Source organism: Mytilus edulis, chromosome 8, assembly GCF_963676685.1.
Source record: "Mytilus edulis chromosome 8, xbMytEdul2.2, whole genome shotgun sequence".
Taxonomy (NCBI): domain Eukaryota; kingdom Metazoa; phylum Mollusca; class Bivalvia; order Mytilida; family Mytilidae; genus Mytilus; species Mytilus edulis.
In genome coordinates, this window is record NC_092351.1 from 16422706 (window position 1) to 16443617 (window position 20912).

The window sequence follows — 20912 nt, forward strand, 5'->3', positions numbered from 1 at the left end:
TTGTATTCTTTTCATTAATTTTATTATTTTTATTTTATCTGATTGCATAATTAATTATTCTTAGAAGGAGTTAAAATAAAAGCTGTCACTAAACAAATCAATTAATTGCACCTTTAAAAAACAGGCACCTGTCAAATAACGACTTGGTCGTTATCGATTTTCAGTATCCACAAAGTTAAACAAGTCTAAGGGCAGTAACCAATTTTGGAGAAAAAAATCTCTGGAGTTTCCTATCAATTCTATTTAATATGAAGTTAGACTAGAAAACTATAGAGAAAACCGAATGCCAAGCAACTGTGGTTGTGTACAATATGGCGATGCAGGGGTCGGCGAATTTGAACTTAAAAATCGAGAATTGTCGATAAAAAGTCAGGACAATGTAATTTGAGAATTTTTTCTGTGCGGTTTTAGAAAAAATAATTGTGAATCTTTTGCTAATGTTTTAAACCTTCAATCATATTTTATTGATATTTTTGATAGTGAAAAGTGTCAAAATCAAATCTCTTGGAGTTTAATCATTCACACTTAAAACTTAAAGATGACAGCAGCTTTGTATGCATTAGATCCTTACAGAAAGAATGCTTATTCAGACCGTAAGTGATTAATTTAAATTAATGCAAAAAAACATTGTATATATATGCAGGTTATAATTAAGATTTGACAAATGCATGACTATTGACATAAAATTAATGCAAAAAAACATTGTATATATATATGCAGGTTATGATTAAGATTTGACAAATGCAATCCTCAATGCATGACTATTGACATATTATATGAGGTACATGTAGTTGAGCTCCCTAAGGTTTGTATAAATTTGGCTGTATCAATTAACTCCCATAAGAATCAGTATTCGGTCACACAGGGTGAGTTTTGAAACCCCCATTACTGTACAACTTCATTGGCCAAAAATCCATTCGATATGTTGTAAGACGAAAAAGCATCTCAGACGGCAGAAGAAAAAAAAAAATAATAATAAACTAATCAGAAGAAAAACAAAAGGTCTTTCCACAAAAAGTGGAAAGACCTAAAAATCAGGAAGATTTAATAATATATTAATCCCTAAATATATATTTTTTCAAGGTCTATCAAGATGTAAAAGAAATGTGATGGCGCTTGCTTGATCTTGTTTATCATTGTTTAAATTATTTTTTACTTAAGAATGATAATTATTATTAGATTTTATGATATTATGCAAACCAATATTCTATTAACACACATTTCAACATTAAACTTTTATGGATCATTAAATTGTGGACAAAGTTTAATTCTCACCTTCTCAAATTCATTTTAACAGCAAGTCAATATGTTATAGTGACTTATATTGTTTGTATTCTGAATGTGTAAATAGCACAAAACATTATTGAGAACATTTATAGGCCAACGAGAAACAGTCATTCTGTTTTTAAATACTTCAGTGAAATATTATAGGGAATAAATTGTCTTGCATTAAAGTTTAAAAAGGACATAAAGTAAACATAAATTTTGAAAAACACATTGTCCATTTTAAATCTGCTTATATTTAAAGAGTTGTAACAGAACGTGATGAGTGACAATAAAACACAAATTTTAGTTCTAATACTTAATCATATTTACATAAGCAGGACAACATGGCCAGAAAGATCAATACACGTTATATAATAACACTTTCTTGCTGGGAGGAAGAATAAAAATATCAAAATGCTCAGCTGTATAAGTTTAAAAGATAAGACACAAAGTAAATTATTAAACTACAATGTAAATCTATTTACACTTCTACCTGAAGAAACAGGTATTTGACAATTTTGTATTGATTTTAAATGCAATTAAATTGTCTATTATACAGTTGAAATTAAATAGTAACAAAGATTAGAACTTTTAGCTTAGACCCAGCCTACACAATCTTACCTTAAATATTATCTGCTATCAAAACGATTTTTATTTCAATTTTTTACATTTTTATTTTAAAATTCTTATATCTTGAATTCAATTTTTAAATGTTTTAGGATTATTTTATTTTTTTATTACATCAGCTATTGGATTCCATTGCTTTGTACTGTTTATCCCTTCTAATGTGCTCTAAAAATCTCTAACTGATTAAACTAAACAATATTTTAAATCATATATCACTGGAATTGATCAGATGAGCACTATATATACATGTATTTGAAATATTCTTTAATTTGATTTCAACAGTAATGAATAGTATTCAATATTGCCAACCAATCAGTAGTTTTTTGTGTTTTTTTGTTGTAGTCTCTTTATCTTTTTCTCGTGGCTATTTACTATTGTCTATCATCAATGATCATTATAAGACTATTTTGAGTGGTACATTTGTAACTTCATTTTGATTTGAACCTCCATAGAGCTTATTTTTGTAGGCTAGCTTGCAATGTACTGAATCTAAACAAAGCTTTCATCATGTTCATAATTATATATTTGTATGCCAGTATGCCTGTTTTTAATTTTATGTAATGAAGTGTTTAGATATAGGAAGATATGGTATGAGTGCCAATGAGACAACTCTCCATCCAAGTAACAATTTATAAAAGTAAACCATTATAGGTCAATGGTACACAAATGTACAGCCTTCAACACTTAGCTTTTCATTTTCTTCATGCAAATTTTATAAAACTCACACACTAAGCTAAAACCACAAATATACAGTTAAAGATAAAATTTTGGCTATGAGTTGCTTTACTGTTCACAGATCTATCATCTAGAGTTATGTCCCTTTTTAAGTGGGAAAATTGCAAAGCTTCAGAGCGGGCATTCTTTTCTCCAGACATATTCTTCTTTTATTATTTATGCTATTGTATGCATAATTAAACATGACACCACAATGATAGTAGTATCACTGGCCTCCTTCTAGCTGGAAGCATTTTTCTTTCGTATAAGTAACAGTAAATTTGATGTTTCTTTATACCCATAAGCATTCATTTGAACCAAATATTTGGAAAACCTTATCAATTAACCCGAGTTACTCGAGTTGCAATCTAAGTACCAGAGTTTTATAATTTTATAACCCTCGAGTTAACTCGATATCAACCCTGCCCCTGACCAGGTTTAATCGAGTCGAGTTAAACGGCAAGATGGCGATGAAAGAGACCAGAGTGCTTTTTATACGACCGCAAATTTTGAAAAAAATTTCGTCGTATATTGCTATCACGTTGGCGTCTGCGTCGTCGTCGTCGTCGTCCGGCGTCCGAATACTTTTAGTTTTCGCACTCTAACTTTAGTAAAAGTGAATGGAAATCTATGAAATTTTAACACAAGGTTTATGACCACAAAAGGAAGGTTGGTATTGATTTTGGGAGTTTTGGTCCCAACATTTTAGGAATTAGGGGCCAAAAAGGGCCCAAATAAGCATTTTCTTGGTTTTCGCACTATAACTTTAGTTTAAGTTAATAGAAATCTATGAAATTTTGACACAAGGTTTATGACCACAAAAGAACAGTTGGGATTGATTTTGGGAGTTTTGGTCTCAACAGTTTAGGAATTAGGGGCCAAAAAAGGGCCCAAATAAGCATTATTCTTGGTTTTCGCACAATAACATTAGTTTAAGTAAATAGAAATCAATGAAATTTAAACACAATGTTAATGACTACAAAAGGAAGGTTGGTATTGATTTTGGGAGTTTAGGTCCCAACAGTTTAGGAATTAGGGGCCAAAAAGGGACCCAAATAAGCATTTTTCTTGGTTTTCGCACCATAACGTTAGTATAAGTAAATAGAAATCTATGAAATTTAAACACAAGGTTTATGACCATAAAAGAAAGGTTGGGTTTGATTTTGGGAGTTTTGGTCCCAACATAATAAGGGGCCCAAAGGGTCCAAAATTAAACTTTTGTTTGATTTCATCAAAATTGAATAATTGGGGTTCTTTGATATGCTGAATCTAACTGTCAATATATATGACTGTGTATGTAGATTCTTAACTTTTGGTCCCGTTTTCAAATTGGTCTACATTAAGGTCCAAAGGGTCCAAAATTAAACTTAGTTTGATTTTGACAAAAAATGAATCAGTTAGGTTCTTTGATATGCTGAATCTAAAAATGTACTTAGATTCTTGATTATTGGCCCAGTTTTCAAGTTGGTCCAAATCGGGGTCCAAAATTAAACTTTGTTTGATTTCATCAAAAATTGAATAAATGGGGTTCTTTGATATACCAAATCTAACTGTGTATGTAGATTCTTCATTTTTGGTCCTGTTTTCAAATTGGTCTACACTAAAGTCCAAAGGGTCCAAAATTAAACTTAGTCTGATTTTAACAAAAATTGAAATCTTGAAGTTCTTTGATATGCTGAATCCAAAAATGTACTTAGATTTTTTATTATGGGCCCAGTTTTCAAGTTGGTCCAAATCAGGATCTAAAATTATTATATTAAGTATTGTGCAATAGCAAGTCTTTTCAATTGCACAGTATTGCGCAATGGCAAGAAATATCTAATTGCACAATATTGTGAAATATCAAATTTTTTTTAATTAGAGTTATCTTTCTTTGTCCAGAATAGTAAGCAAGAAATATCTAATTGCAAAATATTGTGCAATAGCAAGATTTTTTTTTAATTGGAGTTATCTTTCTTTGTCCAGAATCAACTTAAATCTTTGTTATATACAATATATACAATGTATATTCACTTTTTACTACCAACTGATAAATTAAAATAATCTTTACCATTCAGTGATAAAAAGCAGTTTTTTTACATCTTAATATTTTATGATGTATTTAAATGAGTAGTTATTGTTGCAAACTCCATTAGAAATTTTAATTGAGATTAGTTTTGGAATAAGGGAAAGGGGGATGTGATTAAAAAAATTGGGTTCAATTTTTCTCATTTGAAATTTCATAAATAAAAAAGAAAATTTCTTCAAACATTTTTTTGAGAGGATTAATATTCAACAGCATAGTGAATTGCTCTAAGAGAAACAAAAATTTTAAGTTCATTAGAACACATTTATTCTGTGTCAGAAACCTATGCTGTGTCAACTATTTAATCACAATCCAAATTTAGAGCTGAATCCAGCTTGAATGTTGTGTCCATACTTGTCCTAACCGTTCAGGGTTCAACCTCTGCGGTCGTATAAAGCTACGCCCTGCGGAGCATCTGGTTCGAAAATATTTTTATGTTTTAAACGAATTTTAAAAGCCATTTTATGTGACGAAATTGAAGTTTAAGTGTTCAATTACAATAGTCACATTAAAAAACCACAATACATATCTATTGTAATACATCATTGTCAATCAAGTATAACAAAAATCACTAAAATATACACATGTGTACCTCCGTTATACTTTTCAGAAAGGGGGCAAGGTGACGTTTGACTGTTCTTGTGTTCTGGGTATTTTATTCATTGTTATCGGCTATTGGGAATATTTTTTTTAGCTGTTAGATGTTATTGTCAAAATCAGTTCACTGTTCTGCTCTTATTAGGACACTCTTTGCCCCTTTACATAATATATCCTATATGCTCTGCCTCAGCCTACACACACCCTTATTTGGGGTGGTTATAAGCGGTCTGATCCTGGCATCCCAGGGGAAAAAATTATCGAATCCAGAGATCAGAAATAAACGAAAACTTTGAATTTTCCCGCTGAGGTAAAAAAAGTCTGTGGGCAACAAAGTTGTCAATAATATTATTAAGATTTGGTTAGAATCAATTATATACTGTCATCTGCCATCGTTTATTCATCATCACTAAAAAAATGGTTTAGTATCGTAAATTCATCCATGTTATTAAGGTAAACAATGGATATCGAGTAACTCTCCACCAGAGTTTTTGATTTGATTGATATGCTCTTGAGGCATGCGCAATCAAACATAAAAATTTAACTTGAGTAACCCGAATTGGACGAATCGAAGTAGACCCTTATGTTTATACACTTTTAATAGGCCAAAAAAATATATACTGGTTTCCTTCCTTCAGTGTCTGCTGCCTTGATCCTGACAGAAAAGAAGCTTATCTTAGACATGTTAGACATATAGGAAAAAGCTTGGACTTTAGTTTTGCTTAATCAAATATGACCAAATAATCATACAATTATAATGTTAGGGTGGGAAAGAAAAATTAAGTTTAGGTAGATCGAGAAACACAACTCTAGTTTTTTTTAACTTTCAAATAATAAATAATAACGTTTGTTTAAGGTCTTGTTTAAGGACATGATCAATATGCTTTTAAATATTAATTTGTCATTCTGGAACCTTGGAAGTTAACCATGTGACAGTATTTGTTAAAGTCATCAAGCAAAACAAGCAAATTGTTTGATAATTTATTTTTAAAGATATGAAAATTTTATGACTTTTTACAGTAAGAGCAATTGATAATTGGTTATAATAATCTTACATGTGTACCAATTACCATTGGTTACTGAAATATCCAATCAAGTTCTTATCGATTCCTAATGCACAAATGTCTTGTTTGCATCCTTTATTTACATTTGACCAGTAAATGGGAGAAAAATTTAACATCCAATAATGCATTATACCTGAATGAGAGCCATTATTCACATAGAATTAATAACTTCCATTTAATTGAATGCTTATACCAAAAAAGTTACAGTTTTTACTGGTGGAGGAAGCAGGAGAAAACCGCTGACCTTCAATAGGAAAACTGACAATCCTATAATATGTATAATACGCAAAATGATGAAATGCATGTTTTCTGTTTTAAAATCAGTTTTAACTTAAAGTAGCATGAATCTTATGTTCCACTTGAAGTACTCCTAATATATACCAGAGTGTATAACAATAAATCATGAAATCCCTATTTTAATCTACATATCCATGATGATCTACTGTATGTGCGTTTGAAATTTTGTAAAAAATAATGATTTGGCATTGGCAAATTTCATATAGTATCCTGGTACAGAGAATTTTGATATACCATCCTGCTTCTAGAAATCATATCATCCCATCCATATATATAACACAGTCTATAAGAAAATCATTTCAGATAGCAGTACTGCATCTCATTTAAGTAATATGGCATTTCATTACTGATAAATAGTCTACGGTGCTAAAACACACTAGGGAAACACTGGATTCTAGTTTCATACTGCAAAAAAATACATACCTTTTGTATAATTTAGTGTTAGACCTATGATATAAATGTTGAATTGTTGTTTCATTGCTATTAGAACATAAACTCACCATGAGTTACTGAACATTAAGAAAGGTTATGGAAGGAATTTGATTCTGAAAGGAATGTCCTTTGAATGTGTATTGAATTCCTCTTGTAACACTTTATTTGTCTGAGAGATACAGTAAAGAATTAGGACCATAATCAGATATTTTGTTCCTATTTGAAAGTGTTTTTTGGTTGTTCTTTTTTTAACACCTTACATGGCTCAGGACTTCAGCGCTAATTAAAAAGGTTGTCCAATTCAAGAAACATACATATTATATGTATAAAAATGTCACAGTGTACTTTGTTGATGTATAGAACACTTATTTCAGATGTATCATTTGATATTGAATACAAGACACCTTATGCATCAAAGATTCAAGTTGGGATTGAAAATACAGAAAGAGCAGTAGAAGAATACAATCCAGAAGTCAGCTTACAGAAAACTCCCACACAAACATGGGAAATGGATGTCAGATCTCTCGTCAATTCCAAGAAATGGATCTCCCAGTACGGGTTACGGAGGAGTAAACTAACGCTGTATCAGGTTCTACCAGTTATAGGGTTCAAAGTTAGTGATGGTAAGTTGTAGTAGTTTGTGTTTTCTACTTTTGAATAAGCATTTCAAATTGGCCATCATTTTTATTCCTGACTGAAATTTAAAAACTATTTATGATAATCTGTCTCGCCTAATGTAATCCAAATTTTATCTGTACTTTGTAAAGATGATGCAGTACTAAAAAAATTGTCTAATAAATTTGAACACCTAGAAACTTCATTGTCAAGATCTTACAAATCTCCAAGGATTTTTTTATGATTGCATATGAAGATAAAGTAAGTAGATCATTGTAGTTACACACACATTCATATATACAAATTTATTGCATAAGAATTGCAGCAAAAGAAATAAAACTGCACATCAATTTAAATATTTATCAATAAAGTAAGAAAACATAAATCATTTAGGCAAATATTTACATGTTATAGTGACAACGATTATATAAGCAATGCATTGAAATATATTGATACACACATCTCTGTTTTGTTATCTCTTAGTAGAAAGGATGTAAACAAAATCTACCACATAAAAAAGTCAAAATCTAACAATGACGATTTATAATCAGTATGATAAGATATAAACTTTATAGCTCTGAAATACATACACTTTTGTATGATATTAAATCGAGAATGAAGTTATGAGTTTAGTGAGGTGTGAAAACTTTTATAAAATTTCCTTTCTTTAAAAGTTGAATATTTTGTTCAATCGTTCACCCGTACGAAAAACTTGACACGTAATCCAGCCGGACAGTAGCCGTACTGAGAACCGTACTTATAATAATCATTTGGACTTTTCTATGAATTAGTTATAATTTATAACCCGGCTGGACTTTCAGCGAAAGTAGCCGTAAACCGGCTCGAAATATTTAAATTAGCAGGAGTCCGGTTCAGAAAGTCCAGCTGGACTTTCATAAAAGTACGTCTGAAAAAATCCAGCCGGCATTTCTGGCAAAAATATGGCCTCTATTAAGTTCAACCGGACTTTACAAAGTCCGGCTGAACTTTAAGAAGTTCAGCTGAACTCTTTAAAAGTCCAGCTGGACTTCAAAAAATTCTGTTTGACCTTTAAAGATGATCTCATCTCAACAGGGGCTGATCCACAAAAAAATGGGGGGGGGGGGGGGAGGTCCAGCCCCGCAGAACCCTCCCTCTTGATCCACTACTGCTTAGTTTTTCTTTAGATGGCGGATTCTTCTGTTTTGATATGCATCATACATCCCTTGTATATAATCTGAAAATAAAATAAAAACAAAATCAGATGGCAATATGCATATATACTGCTTATTTCGTTATCTTTTTTCTAGTCTTACTCGCAAAACCAAGATATGGGGAATTGTGAAGCTGAATGCTTACTCCTAAAAACTGTGGTTAAAATTATCATGATTATATATATTAAGCCTAAATAACTTTAAAGTGCATAGAAATAAAGTGAAGCTTTGAAAATCACTCAAACTGAAATTTTGTGCATGAATAACTATATTTAATGTAGGTTTTTTTTTAATTCTTTTTACTCTTCAAAAATAAAAATCAAGCTATTTATTATGTTGCAATTATTTCATCAATACTTTGAAGAAAAAAGAGCATATCAGATAAATATCACCAAAATGTTCGAATTCTGTACATAATGTACTTACCAGAATATGCAATCCAAAATACATGCAAACAGCAATCTTCCTAAATTGAAATTGATGCCAGTCAGAAGGGTCCATCTTCTCTAATATAATGTGAAAAGAACTACTTCCAAACATTTGCTTTACATCCAATGTAAATTTCTCATTTTGTTCAAGAAAGAAGACACATCTTCCTGTTTAATTTCCAAATTCAAATTTTGTTGTTTTGCAATACATGAGGTTGTTTGAGGAGCTGTGAAAAATTTTCTTCCTATGACTTCTTGCATATGTCTTAATTTTGAATATTGTGATATATTAAAAAAAGAAAATCAAATTTTAATTTGTTGAATTATGAAATGTTTAATAAAAGTGATAGTAATTGCAGATATATGTATTTAGAAATGTGTTATCCTTCAAATGGCCTCATGATCAACCTCTCTAGTGTAGATGCTACTTCCTGTGACCTGTCCAGACTGAGGTTAATTGAAAACAGATGTCACAGTTCTACAAGACTACTGCTATTAAATCACTGTTATGGCTCAAGTTTCTAATTGATGTTAAAGAATGATGATAATTATTTATGTTATGCATTCATCTTTATATTGAATATAAATATACTAGAAAATGTATAAATTTAACATTTAACAGGTGTTAAATTTTGCTAGGGGTTTTATTTCATGAAAAAGTAAAAATGTTAAATAATTGTTGAAAACATATTAACTGGAATATAATTCAATCAAAATTCATTCACCTATATTAAATTTCAACTTTCCATTTACAGTCTATGTTAAATATTTTATAATTTTATAATGGAATTGAAAATCTAGGGAAAAGATCACATCTTATCATGCTTATAGTTTGATCTTAAAGTATATTGTAAAAAAATATGATATCATTATTATCACTTGCAAATTTTCATTTATAACTCTCTTCCATTTTGAAAGAAATTGTTCCTATCAAAGAACAGAATCCTAGTGGCAAACTTTTATTTCTGTAAGGGCAGATTTGGCTGATGAAAATTTTCTAAGTCTAAATTCCTGCTCATAAATGACTGTAAAACTTTCTAAGACTAAAAACCTGCTGATCATTCTACAGAAAGAATAATTTTCTTCAAAAGTCCAGCCGTGTTTATTTTCTTGTCAGAATCAAAAAAAGTGCGGTTGGACTTTTAAGAAAATACCGGCTGGCAAATAACCGAAGTATGAGAAAAAGTACGTGTACGGCTCTTGTCAGACTGGACTTTTCAAAGTCAGACTGGAATACGTCTCAAGTCCAGCTGAAGTCCAGTTGAACTCCTGTTGAAATTTTCGTACGGGCTGAGTTCAAATCAGTTAAAAAATTTGAATTTAACAATTTATTTTTGTATTTGTGTAAACCCATTATTGAAAACAAAATAAATGTCTTCCAGGGATTAAATGTGAGCTATTACAGCGTTTTACACCTATTTAATTGATTATTTTATTACCCTACAATATATATTTCATACTTCATCAATTTGCACAAGCAATAAACATGATAAAGGGTATTTAACATAGAATTTATGGTGCAGTCTTTAAATATGACTGCTACCTTTGAAGGTTACTCATATTACCTGTTGGAAAATCAAGCTACAGTAATATTGAAAGCTTTTGGTATTATTAAAGTGCTAACTAAATTGCATTAGATAGACTTTGCTCTGTGTGGTGTCATACTATTATTTAAATAATAAATGTGTTGGTTTGTATCTTCTTTAGAAAAGTATTTCCTCTGTTGTCATTTGAAAAAGGCTGATACCTGGTCTGGACCTATATCTTTGCGTATAATTGATTAAAATTTCAAACGATTAGCAAATAGGAAATAGCTGCATTTTTTTAAGATTACAAATTAATTAATAAGAAAATCAGATATTTAATCTCTGTTTTAATTAAACCTATAATTGATTCCTTATAAAATGATTGATGAATGAGTTTACCCTGGAAACTAGAGCCAAGAGAATTATAGATTTTGTAATGAAATAAAACAAATTAATTGATTAAATTGCCCTTGTTTCATGTGATTATTTATTAATTTTACCTTTTTATCATATACATGTCAAATATATATATGGTACACATATTATTAAGATTTTTTTTAATAAAGCATATCTTATGACAAAATAATTGATAACTGGCTCCATTTGACATCATCTATGAAGTTTGATGTGACAGTCAAAGTGGTGGATCCAGAAGGGGTAAGGGTGTGTCATGGGGTTGAAACCCTCTCTTTTTTTTTGGACAATCATTGCATTTGAATGGGGACATATAGATGGAACCCCCCTTTTAAAAATGGCTGGATTCACCCCTGAGTCATGGTTTGTTTCTTTGATCTCTTAAGTTACATGCATTTCTTTTTTTGTAGATTTTGATAGATCGCTAAAAAGACCAATCAGTTCCAGGTATGCAGATGGCCTTTTCCATCAGATATTAAGACCTGATGGTAAAACCTTCAATGTAAGTATAAATATTTGTATATATGCACATTTCATCTTAATTTGTAAATAAAACAATCAAAGAAATAATACAATAAAATTGAGAATGGAGATGGGGAATGTGTCAAACAGACAACAACCCGACCATAGAACAGACAACAGCAGAAGGTCACCAACAGGTCTTCAATGCAGTGAGAAATTCCCACTATATCAGTATGCACTTAAATCTTTTACAACTACTATTCCATAGACATAGACCATAATTCAGACATTTTCCTTATGTTGTCAGAAGTTGGTCTTCTTTTCTGTCAGAGAACCAAAAACTTTTCAGTTAAAAAATAATAATAAATGTATCAATATGTCTTATTTATTTTCATTTCATTATATACTTTTTTTTTAAACACAGAGAGTAAACTTTACGAGCACTGTTTCCAGTCTTTTAAATTGGTGTATAGAATTACTGATGCCTACTTGGATATTTTACAGTTAATAACTAAAAGATCGTTGTTATCTCCCTTCATCTATTGTTTGAACAATGTTTTTATCTAGTCTGATATTTTATGGTATTTTTCTTTTTTCAAATTATATTTAGAAAAATAAAGTTATTGCAATATACTTTTTTTAATTACAATTAGTTTTAAAATGAAAAATTCTTCAATGTTCTTTTCAGATAACCTGCAGTAGAGATCAGTTACGACAGATTGAAGCACGCCTAAATCAGTCATTGCTGTTGTTCAAACGAAGACTGGAATGGCTGACAACAGAGAGTAGACGTTTGTTTGGTGTGATAGAAGAGAAAGCATTGACCATTGTCCTTGATATAAGAAATATGTCTCCCATTCACTTTGACCAATACAGAATGGCTTTAGAGAGAGTAATTTACGAACAACTAACTCAAGTTGTCAAGTTTAATTTGATTAGGTATAGTTATATTATAAATATTGAATAAAGCATGCACAATGGAATCATAGGTTAACGTCAATGTTAAATATTTCATTTAAAATATTGCAATTTTGTATAAAGGCATTGCTTCTAAATACTTCAATCTCAAACCATTAGAACATTGTATTTGAGCGTTTGTTCCAAGCAAGTTAACATTGGTGTAAAACTAGGGTCAACTTTATCTGATTTGACTGAAATGGAAAGCTATGAAATCATGTATTTTTAACCATGTCTAATATTGCTAAAAAGTCATGATAGCTGAATTTCAGGAAATGCAAATCTACATTAGGATATGAGATGCAGTCATAAGCAGACAGTGTTTGTACATGATTAATGGCATCAGGGAATAAAGCCATGATATACCGTCCCAAATTTAATAAGATTTTTTTTGTTATAACAGGTCCACAGATGATATAGAGAAATACCAACCAGAATGTGTTCCTGTGACACATGATACCATACAAGGTGCAGTGGACTGGGTCTGGGGACTAGATAGATTAGCACCAGTGGCCAAGACATCAACATGTGAAGCTATTGTAAAGGCTTCCATGGACCCTAATGTAAGTTTATAACAGAACTTGAAATGTTTTAAAATTATTACTCAGTCTGAATGAAAGGTTTTGCTAGATATCAGTCTCTATCCGTACTATTCAATTTTCAATATATCTTAATAATACCTCTGACACACCACCAAATATCAACAAATCAGACCTCTTAAACATCAAAAATAACCTCTGTCAACTAATGTTATATATTGGACTATCATCTATCTAAATCATTCATATATATATATGTATATGTGAGGAATCGATCTTGGCATACTGTTAAATTATTCATCTTGGTTGTTTTACCGGGGTTGCTGTCTATAGTTTTAGTCCTTTTACATATTTGTAGATTTTCACCTTTTTTTTTTATTCTATTTATATCATGTGTATTAAAGGGTTTTCTTTTAAAAAAAGTCTATATGTACATATGATTTATAGTAAAACCTAGCCATTCAAGTGTGCAAAACATATTCAACTATTTTGTTAAAGTTGAAGGATCATATAACATAAATGAATGCTGGTTTGTTAGGTTATTTGTAAAACGATACATCAAATTTAATATAAACAAAGAATTATTAACTTCAAATGGACATTTAACAGTTTGAAGGTTAAAGTGAAAAAGAAAAATTTGAACTTGTAAATGCCGAAACAAAAAATAAATCAGTATATTGAATAACGTTTAGGAGTAAAGTTGTGTGAACATTTTCTCTAGTTTTATATTGAATACTTGTAGAATGAGGCTATTTATCTGTTTACTGAAGGGACTGCTATAGAAACATGTAAAGAAATATTGAAAGAAAAGGTAAGTTCTTTGGTCATCTTTACCTCTGTCAGACAAACTACATATTTGTATATTTGTTTGAATGGGAATACATAATCTACAATTGTTTGTTTTTGTCATGTCAAAATAGTCATTTTTAAAACTAGTAATTATTGGTTTAATATCAAAAGTACAGCTATATTCTTTCAAGCAATGAGAATTCAGAGATGATATATTTTAGAATTTTTATAAACTTTTTGTAGAATAAAAAGGGGGATGGCGGATTTTTTTTACCTTTTATTAGACAGTTGACCAAATTGTTATGGGAATACATAGAAGAGTAGCTACTCATTTCTATATAGCTCAGATATAAAAAGATATCATGGTGATTTTAATCAAAGATATAGATATATATGCATATACTCATATTGTAGGTGAGAGAACTACACCACAAAGTGCCTGTCCACACTGTTGCCTTTAATTGTGATGACTCCGCTACTGTAAGATTCCTTAAAGACTTTGCTGACAGAACTTGTGCCAAGTAAGTATATGAAATTTGATTTTGTGAAATGAATGCATTGCAGTATAGTTGAATAAGAAACAGGTACATTTAGGGGCTTATATGGCCGAGTGTCTTTTCAGTGAATTTATAATAAAAAAAAATTGAAGGTGGAAGTTACTATTATTTATTCCATTTTAACCTGCTGTTTATAGGCCTTAACAAAATTATAAATATTGAGTATGCCTTGACACAATTATTTTTCTGAAATATTTAACAATTAATGTATCTTTGCTCTTATTTTTTTAGATTTCATGCTTATTCTGTGATAATGGAGATGGATAGTTATGAATCCTCCCCTATTGACCCTCGTAACAATAGAGCTAACATAGTGCTGAAGAAACGTACCTATGGTGGAGTTCCCCCTGGGGCGGGGATGAGAGAGGATGTAGCTTTATTGTTTGAGGAAATAGAGGAAACAAGGAACACTATTGCTCAAGTACAAGCTATAATGGAAGAAGTGCCTGAACCTAAAGTCATTGTTGGTGAGTGTGATGAAATCATTTCAATTCAAATGTTATCATAAAAAAGAGCAGTTTTCATTTCAAAGTATCTCGGTTTTGTTAATTAATATTATTTTAAATACTGATAAAAGTGATTTGTGATTTATTTTTTGTCTCTTACTTTATGCATTTACTTTCTAAGACATATATATTCTATTTTGATGAATATACTTAATTTACAAAATTTTGAAATCACTTAATATGTTTAAAGGACATCAAAGTATCATTTATGATTTTTTTTCCTAATCAAAGGGAATTTCACCAGGAAAGAAAAAAATTGTGATCTTGATCATATCAACACTAATTTAAAATTATCGCTATTTAGTGAATTTTTCTTTTGATCTTTTTTTTTTGTGATAATTTTTCATATCATGCTACTCGCTTGAGATGGAAAATTATCGCTAAAATCTAAGGAGACATGTGGCCTTGCTAATGAAATTGACATGAATTTGACGACTTATTATAGGTAAAACAGCATTAACACATTATCATTGGTCATCTCAACGTGATTGCCTTTCTTGCTTTCACTGTCCCGGCTCAAGCAAAAAAATCAATCTTGTTGAGATGATCAACGATAATCTATAAGTATTGCAAAATCTAAGAACCACTAAAGAACAATGAGTTATTCATATCATCTGGGTTTTTGAAGTATTCATTAAAACTCCTTGAAAAGTCCCATAAAATACATATCATCATACCAGACCATTTATTGTACCGTTCATTATTATTAACAAATATTTCAATATTTGAACAAACTTACCCGTTATATTCTGCCATATTTTAACTAATTAAAACTTTTGCTGTTAATTGGTTTTCATTAGCTTAAATTAAAAAGGCTTGTGAGATATTCTTTTTATGTAAAAAACTCAATTAAAACAGAATTAACCTGTTATTGATAAAAGATAAATTATTGATATAAAATAAATGACTTTATATTGATTGAATGAAAATGAGAAATTATTAATTGTACGATTGCATGTGAAATAACAAAACTTTATTACATAGCAATATAATATTTCCCACATAAAGTAACCAAAAGTTAGCGTGCAATAAATTCCAATATTGCACTAGTGCAATAAATCTTCAAAATTCTGACGTCATCAACAACAAAATCTTAGATTAAACCAATTTTTACTTTCAAATATATTGCTATACAATAAAAGGGTTATTGCATGAATATTGGTGAATATTGTCCCTCGTAGAACATATATTGCACTCGCAAGCCCGTGCAAGCTTATATAGGGAATCACTGAAGCGTGACTCGAGCGGGCCCCCTCTTAGGTCAGTCAGTGGGCCCCAACTTATGAAAATTTCTGGATCCGCCACTGAATTCAGTACCTGTTATAATCTTAAAGTCTTTATTTTATACTGTAATTTTCATTTTTTTTGCTTTGATTGATTTATCCCAATTGATTACCTAGATATTAACTCAAAATTTTCTTGTATCATGATTCATGTCAAATAGATTTAATTAGAATTAACTGGAAAAACTAGCTCAAACTTAAAAAGTAATTAATTATTTATTGGAATTCACCTTCCAATTAACCTATTACAAAAAACAATAAAATAACAATATAGTACAACAAAATTTCCCAGACTTTCCATGACAGGAATAAGCTGATATTATCTGGGTCTTGATATTGCATGTAAAAGATATAACAAAGCTTAATTAAATTCACAGCACCTTGTCCATACACTTTTAACTGAGATGTATGTAATGGTTTGGGCATTCTATGTTACTGGACCTTAGAAATTGGAAGAATTTTAAAAGTGTGTGCTTTTAAATTGGGATTTAGAGTTTAAGTCTTGCAGAGCTAGTTAATACTTGGTTTAGATTAATGGTTGTTGTTTGATTGTTCAATTAAACTATACCTCGATTAAAATTTTCAGAATCTGTGATAGATAAGACCGACCTTAGTGAAAGGGACGAACAATATATGGGAACAAAGCAATGGTTGAACATTTATGGACTTGGTGCTCGAAGACTAGAATTATGGGATGTGTTAGGAAGTGTTGCATTCAAACATCGGGACGGAATTGTTGATCTCAAGGTCAAGCCAGATAATAATACACAAACTGAAGCAGTAAGTTTTCATTTTATTGTTGTTGCAGAAGCAAGACATATCAATCGTACTTTCTTTTGTATTTGGGGTCAACATTAAGCTTTAGTCGGTGTGTTGTTTTTTTAATAGATCAATTACTTAATGAACCTTCAACAATAAAAAGACTACTATGGATTCATTATTATTCATGGAATACCAATTTTTATGGATTTCGTAGGTACAGGTGAACCACAAATTCAAATGTTCAACAATTAACATAATCTTTCTATAGGCTTTGTATACAGGGATTGGCAAAACCATGGAATCAAATATCCACAAATATTTTCAGCCATCTTCTTAAAAATGAAACCCACAGAAAAAAATAATCCACAGTATTGGAAAACTTAAGTATAATGGCGAAATGAGGAGACTTTTTACTCATGCATGCTAGAAATTATATTAGAGCACAACAGTCGCCAAAAAAACAAGAAGATTTGCTGCTGGATGTTCGATGGTCATCTATCATCATCATATTAAAAAAGCTGTTTTACTTGTATTCAGTTTAAAGCTAAAAGCAAGCTAACTAGTGCTGTCTGTATGTTCAATTCAAGATTTTTCTTATCTTTCAGCTGACCCACAGTAAACTTATTAATGCAAGATATTGTGACAAATTCCCTGTGGTCAAGTGGAAAGATGGCCAGGTAATGCATGTCCAGGTCACACCTGAGATTCACAGAAGATATGAAAGAAAGATAAATATCTCTCTCAGAACATTCCATCAGAGGTAACTTATTGATAATTTGAGTTATCGATTAAATATTCTAGTAATTGTAAAACCTATAGAAAGTAGATCTGTGGGAGTACCTGGCATATTTGTGACATCATTTAACTGGGAAACATAACTTAAAAAGATCATTTCTCCATTCCTTTTTTAAATTGCAGGTATTAAAACACTAAAACAAAACTCCCTAGTTGTTTGGAGATTCTGTACAATCAAATGCTGTAAATTTGTAATTTATTTTTCCTGAATATGTAGATATACATGTACTTCATCTGCAATAATTGTATAATTCCTCTATGTGATAAGATTCCTTATCCTATTATAATGAAGCATCATATATCTCTATGTAATTCTTATTTTACAGAATTGACTGGTTGAAACAGGGAAGTAGAGCTTTATTTGGTACAGTTATAGAGGACCAGATCTACGTACTAATAGACACTTCAGCCTCAATGTTACCCAGTATTACTTTTGTAAAGGACAAACTCTTTATATTAATGCAGGTCAGTATTATGTTATCGACTAGCAAGAAAAGAAAGTTGTACAACTTGCCATAAAAATGGAGGATTCACACATTATTAGATCTCCTGTTAACTGTTACATGACCGTCCTTGTTTTTTAAAGTTGGTTTATAGATTTTGGAAACTGTGCATAATTTTTCATGACTGACACTTGAAATAAAATCATCCATACCAGTTAACAAATGTGTTATGTATTATATTTTGATAAATTCATTCTGAATTGTCTCCCTTGTTTTATCTTCAGGAACAATTGAGACACAAGAAGAAGTTCAATATGGTGGCATTTAATTCCAAAGCAATAACCTGGCAGAATAGAATTGTTGATGTTACAGAGCAGTCTTTGATTGGTGCTTGGAAATGGATCCAGAACTTGTCGTGCTGGGGTTCTACCAATACCTATGCTGCCTTACAGCATGCTTTATCTGATCCAGGAACACAGGCTATATATTTACTAACAGATGGTAGACCTGACCAGGTATGTAAAATATTACAAGAAATTCTCTGTTTTAAATGAATTTCGTTCATGCACTTAAATTTTATGTCATGTGGTAATGAATTTTTTTTTTACTTCATTTTCAAAAGGTCATACAGGAACATTTCAAGAATTTGAGGTTAGGGGTTACATAAGTTTTTTCAGTTTAAGATTATGACACATTTCTGAATAAACTTTATTTTATTCAAGTTAGGGTTTCTATTTACATCCTTATTTAAGAATAAGTGGATTACACTTAAATAACACACTTATGGATTATCTCATTACACAAAAATGTTTTGAGAAGTTTTTCTTCTTTATAGGAATTTTAGGACTGGAATGTGATTATTAATTGACTTCTGGAAATTTACTTTTTGTGGTATTAGACTCTTATTTGTTTTTTCAGGTGTTATTTATAATTCAATAATTGTCTCCCCTTTCTTACAATCATTATGTATTAATGGAATATGATATGATAAGTTAAAAAGAACAAATATTTATAATTGTTTACGCAAAGAAGATAGACATAGACTTTTAAAGAAACTAACCCAAAATATAATGTTATGATTGAATTTCTATTTTCCTATTATTTTCACATTTATGCTTTTTTCTTTAAACAAACAAAAATTCTTAAATTTTAGCCACCAAAGTCAATCATTGCTCAAGTACAGATGCAGCACTGTGTCCCTGTTCATGCTATTTCCTTTAACTGTAATGATACAGAGGCAAACCAGTTCCTGTCTGATCTGGCCCAGGCCACTGATGGGAGATACCATTATTTCTCTGAGAAAGGGATTGATGCAGATCAGCCTAAATCTTGGGAGGTAAAGATATTTCTATAATTTAAAAATGATTTCATTGATTTGTTTATTAAGGGTGAACATCAAGAACATAACACATTTTACAAAATCAATTACCAGTTATAAAGTATCTGAAAGGTAAGGGTGAAAATTAGAAATTAGAAAAATATTATGTTTTTCCCATGAATATTTAGATATTTTCTTGTTGACAACAGATCTGTAGTTGTCTCTGGTTATTCTTTTATATGTCTAGACCCTGGTTGTTTCCAGCTTGACCTGTGGTTAATGTTTAAATACTTATCTGTTATTGATATCAAGATGTCTAAGTCGATGACATTGAATAGTTGGCTACCTATCACTTTGACATATCTACTAGATAAGATGAATAGAGAAATAAAAAGATGTGGTATGATTGTTGATGAATCAACTGTCCACTAGAGGTCAAAATGATGTGGATATAATTAAGTCACTAATTTATGTATATAAATTTTATTTTTATCCTTATGTGATTTGTCTAAAATAATAATTTGAAAGTATGTTCTGAAAATTTTGCATAAATTCATTAATACTGTATAGTTCAATATGACGTTTTACATGTAATACTATTCTTTATGTTGTTAAATGTAGAAATATGTTACACTTAGACAGTGCATATTTTATCAGTGCATAGGTAACTATGACTTGTAATATAGTGATTATTAATTATACCCCCGCTTTAAATTATACCCCCGCTTTAAAAAAGGGGGGTATACTGTTTTACCTCTGTCTGTCAGTCCGTCCGTCAGTCAGTCCGTCCCATGAAACTTTCGTCACATTTTTCTCAGGAACTACACATCCACCCTTTCTGTAATTTGGTATCAACATTTATATATGTCAGCCATACTGTGTGATGCGTTTTCAGATTCATCACTTGACAACTTCCTGTTTACCGAACACTTGTCTGATTTTACACATGATAGCCAAGTTGAAAATTTTCGTCACATTTTTCTCAGGAACTACAATACAAGGATTTCTGAAATTTGGTTTCAGGATTTATATAAGTCAGCTATACCGTGTGATGCGTTTTCAGATTCATCACTCGACAACTTCCTGTTTACCGAACACTTGTATGATTTTACACATGATAGCCAAGTTGAAAATTTTCGTCACATTTTTCTCAGGAACTACAATACAAGGATTTCTGAAATTTGGTTTCAGGATTTATATAAGTCAGCTATACCGTGTGATGCGTTTTCAGATTCATCCCTTGACAACTTCCTGTTTACCGAA

The 20912-nt window shown here is 30.6% G+C and overlaps 1 protein-coding gene across 1 annotated transcript in view; it reads left to right on the plus strand.

Annotated features, from left to right (window-relative positions):
• Positions 1 to 281: 281 nt before the first annotated feature.
• Positions 282 to 20912, plus strand: part of LOC139483968 (von Willebrand factor A domain-containing protein 3B-like) — a 61488-nt gene continuing 40857 nt past the window's right edge. The window contains exons 1-13 of the mRNA XM_071267686.1: positions 282 to 593; positions 7437 to 7685; positions 11649 to 11740; positions 12389 to 12639; positions 13061 to 13220; positions 13939 to 14007; positions 14400 to 14506; positions 14774 to 15009; positions 16918 to 17111; positions 17699 to 17853; positions 18215 to 18353; positions 18616 to 18846; positions 19485 to 19667. Coding sequence (XP_071123787.1) covers positions 539 to 593; positions 7437 to 7685; positions 11649 to 11740; positions 12389 to 12639; positions 13061 to 13220; positions 13939 to 14007; positions 14400 to 14506; positions 14774 to 15009; positions 16918 to 17111; positions 17699 to 17853; positions 18215 to 18353; positions 18616 to 18846; positions 19485 to 19667 — 2121 coding nt within the window. The 5' untranslated portion in view covers positions 282 to 538. The remainder of the gene's footprint in view (positions 594 to 7436; positions 7686 to 11648; positions 11741 to 12388; positions 12640 to 13060; positions 13221 to 13938; positions 14008 to 14399; positions 14507 to 14773; positions 15010 to 16917; positions 17112 to 17698; positions 17854 to 18214; positions 18354 to 18615; positions 18847 to 19484; positions 19668 to 20912) is intronic.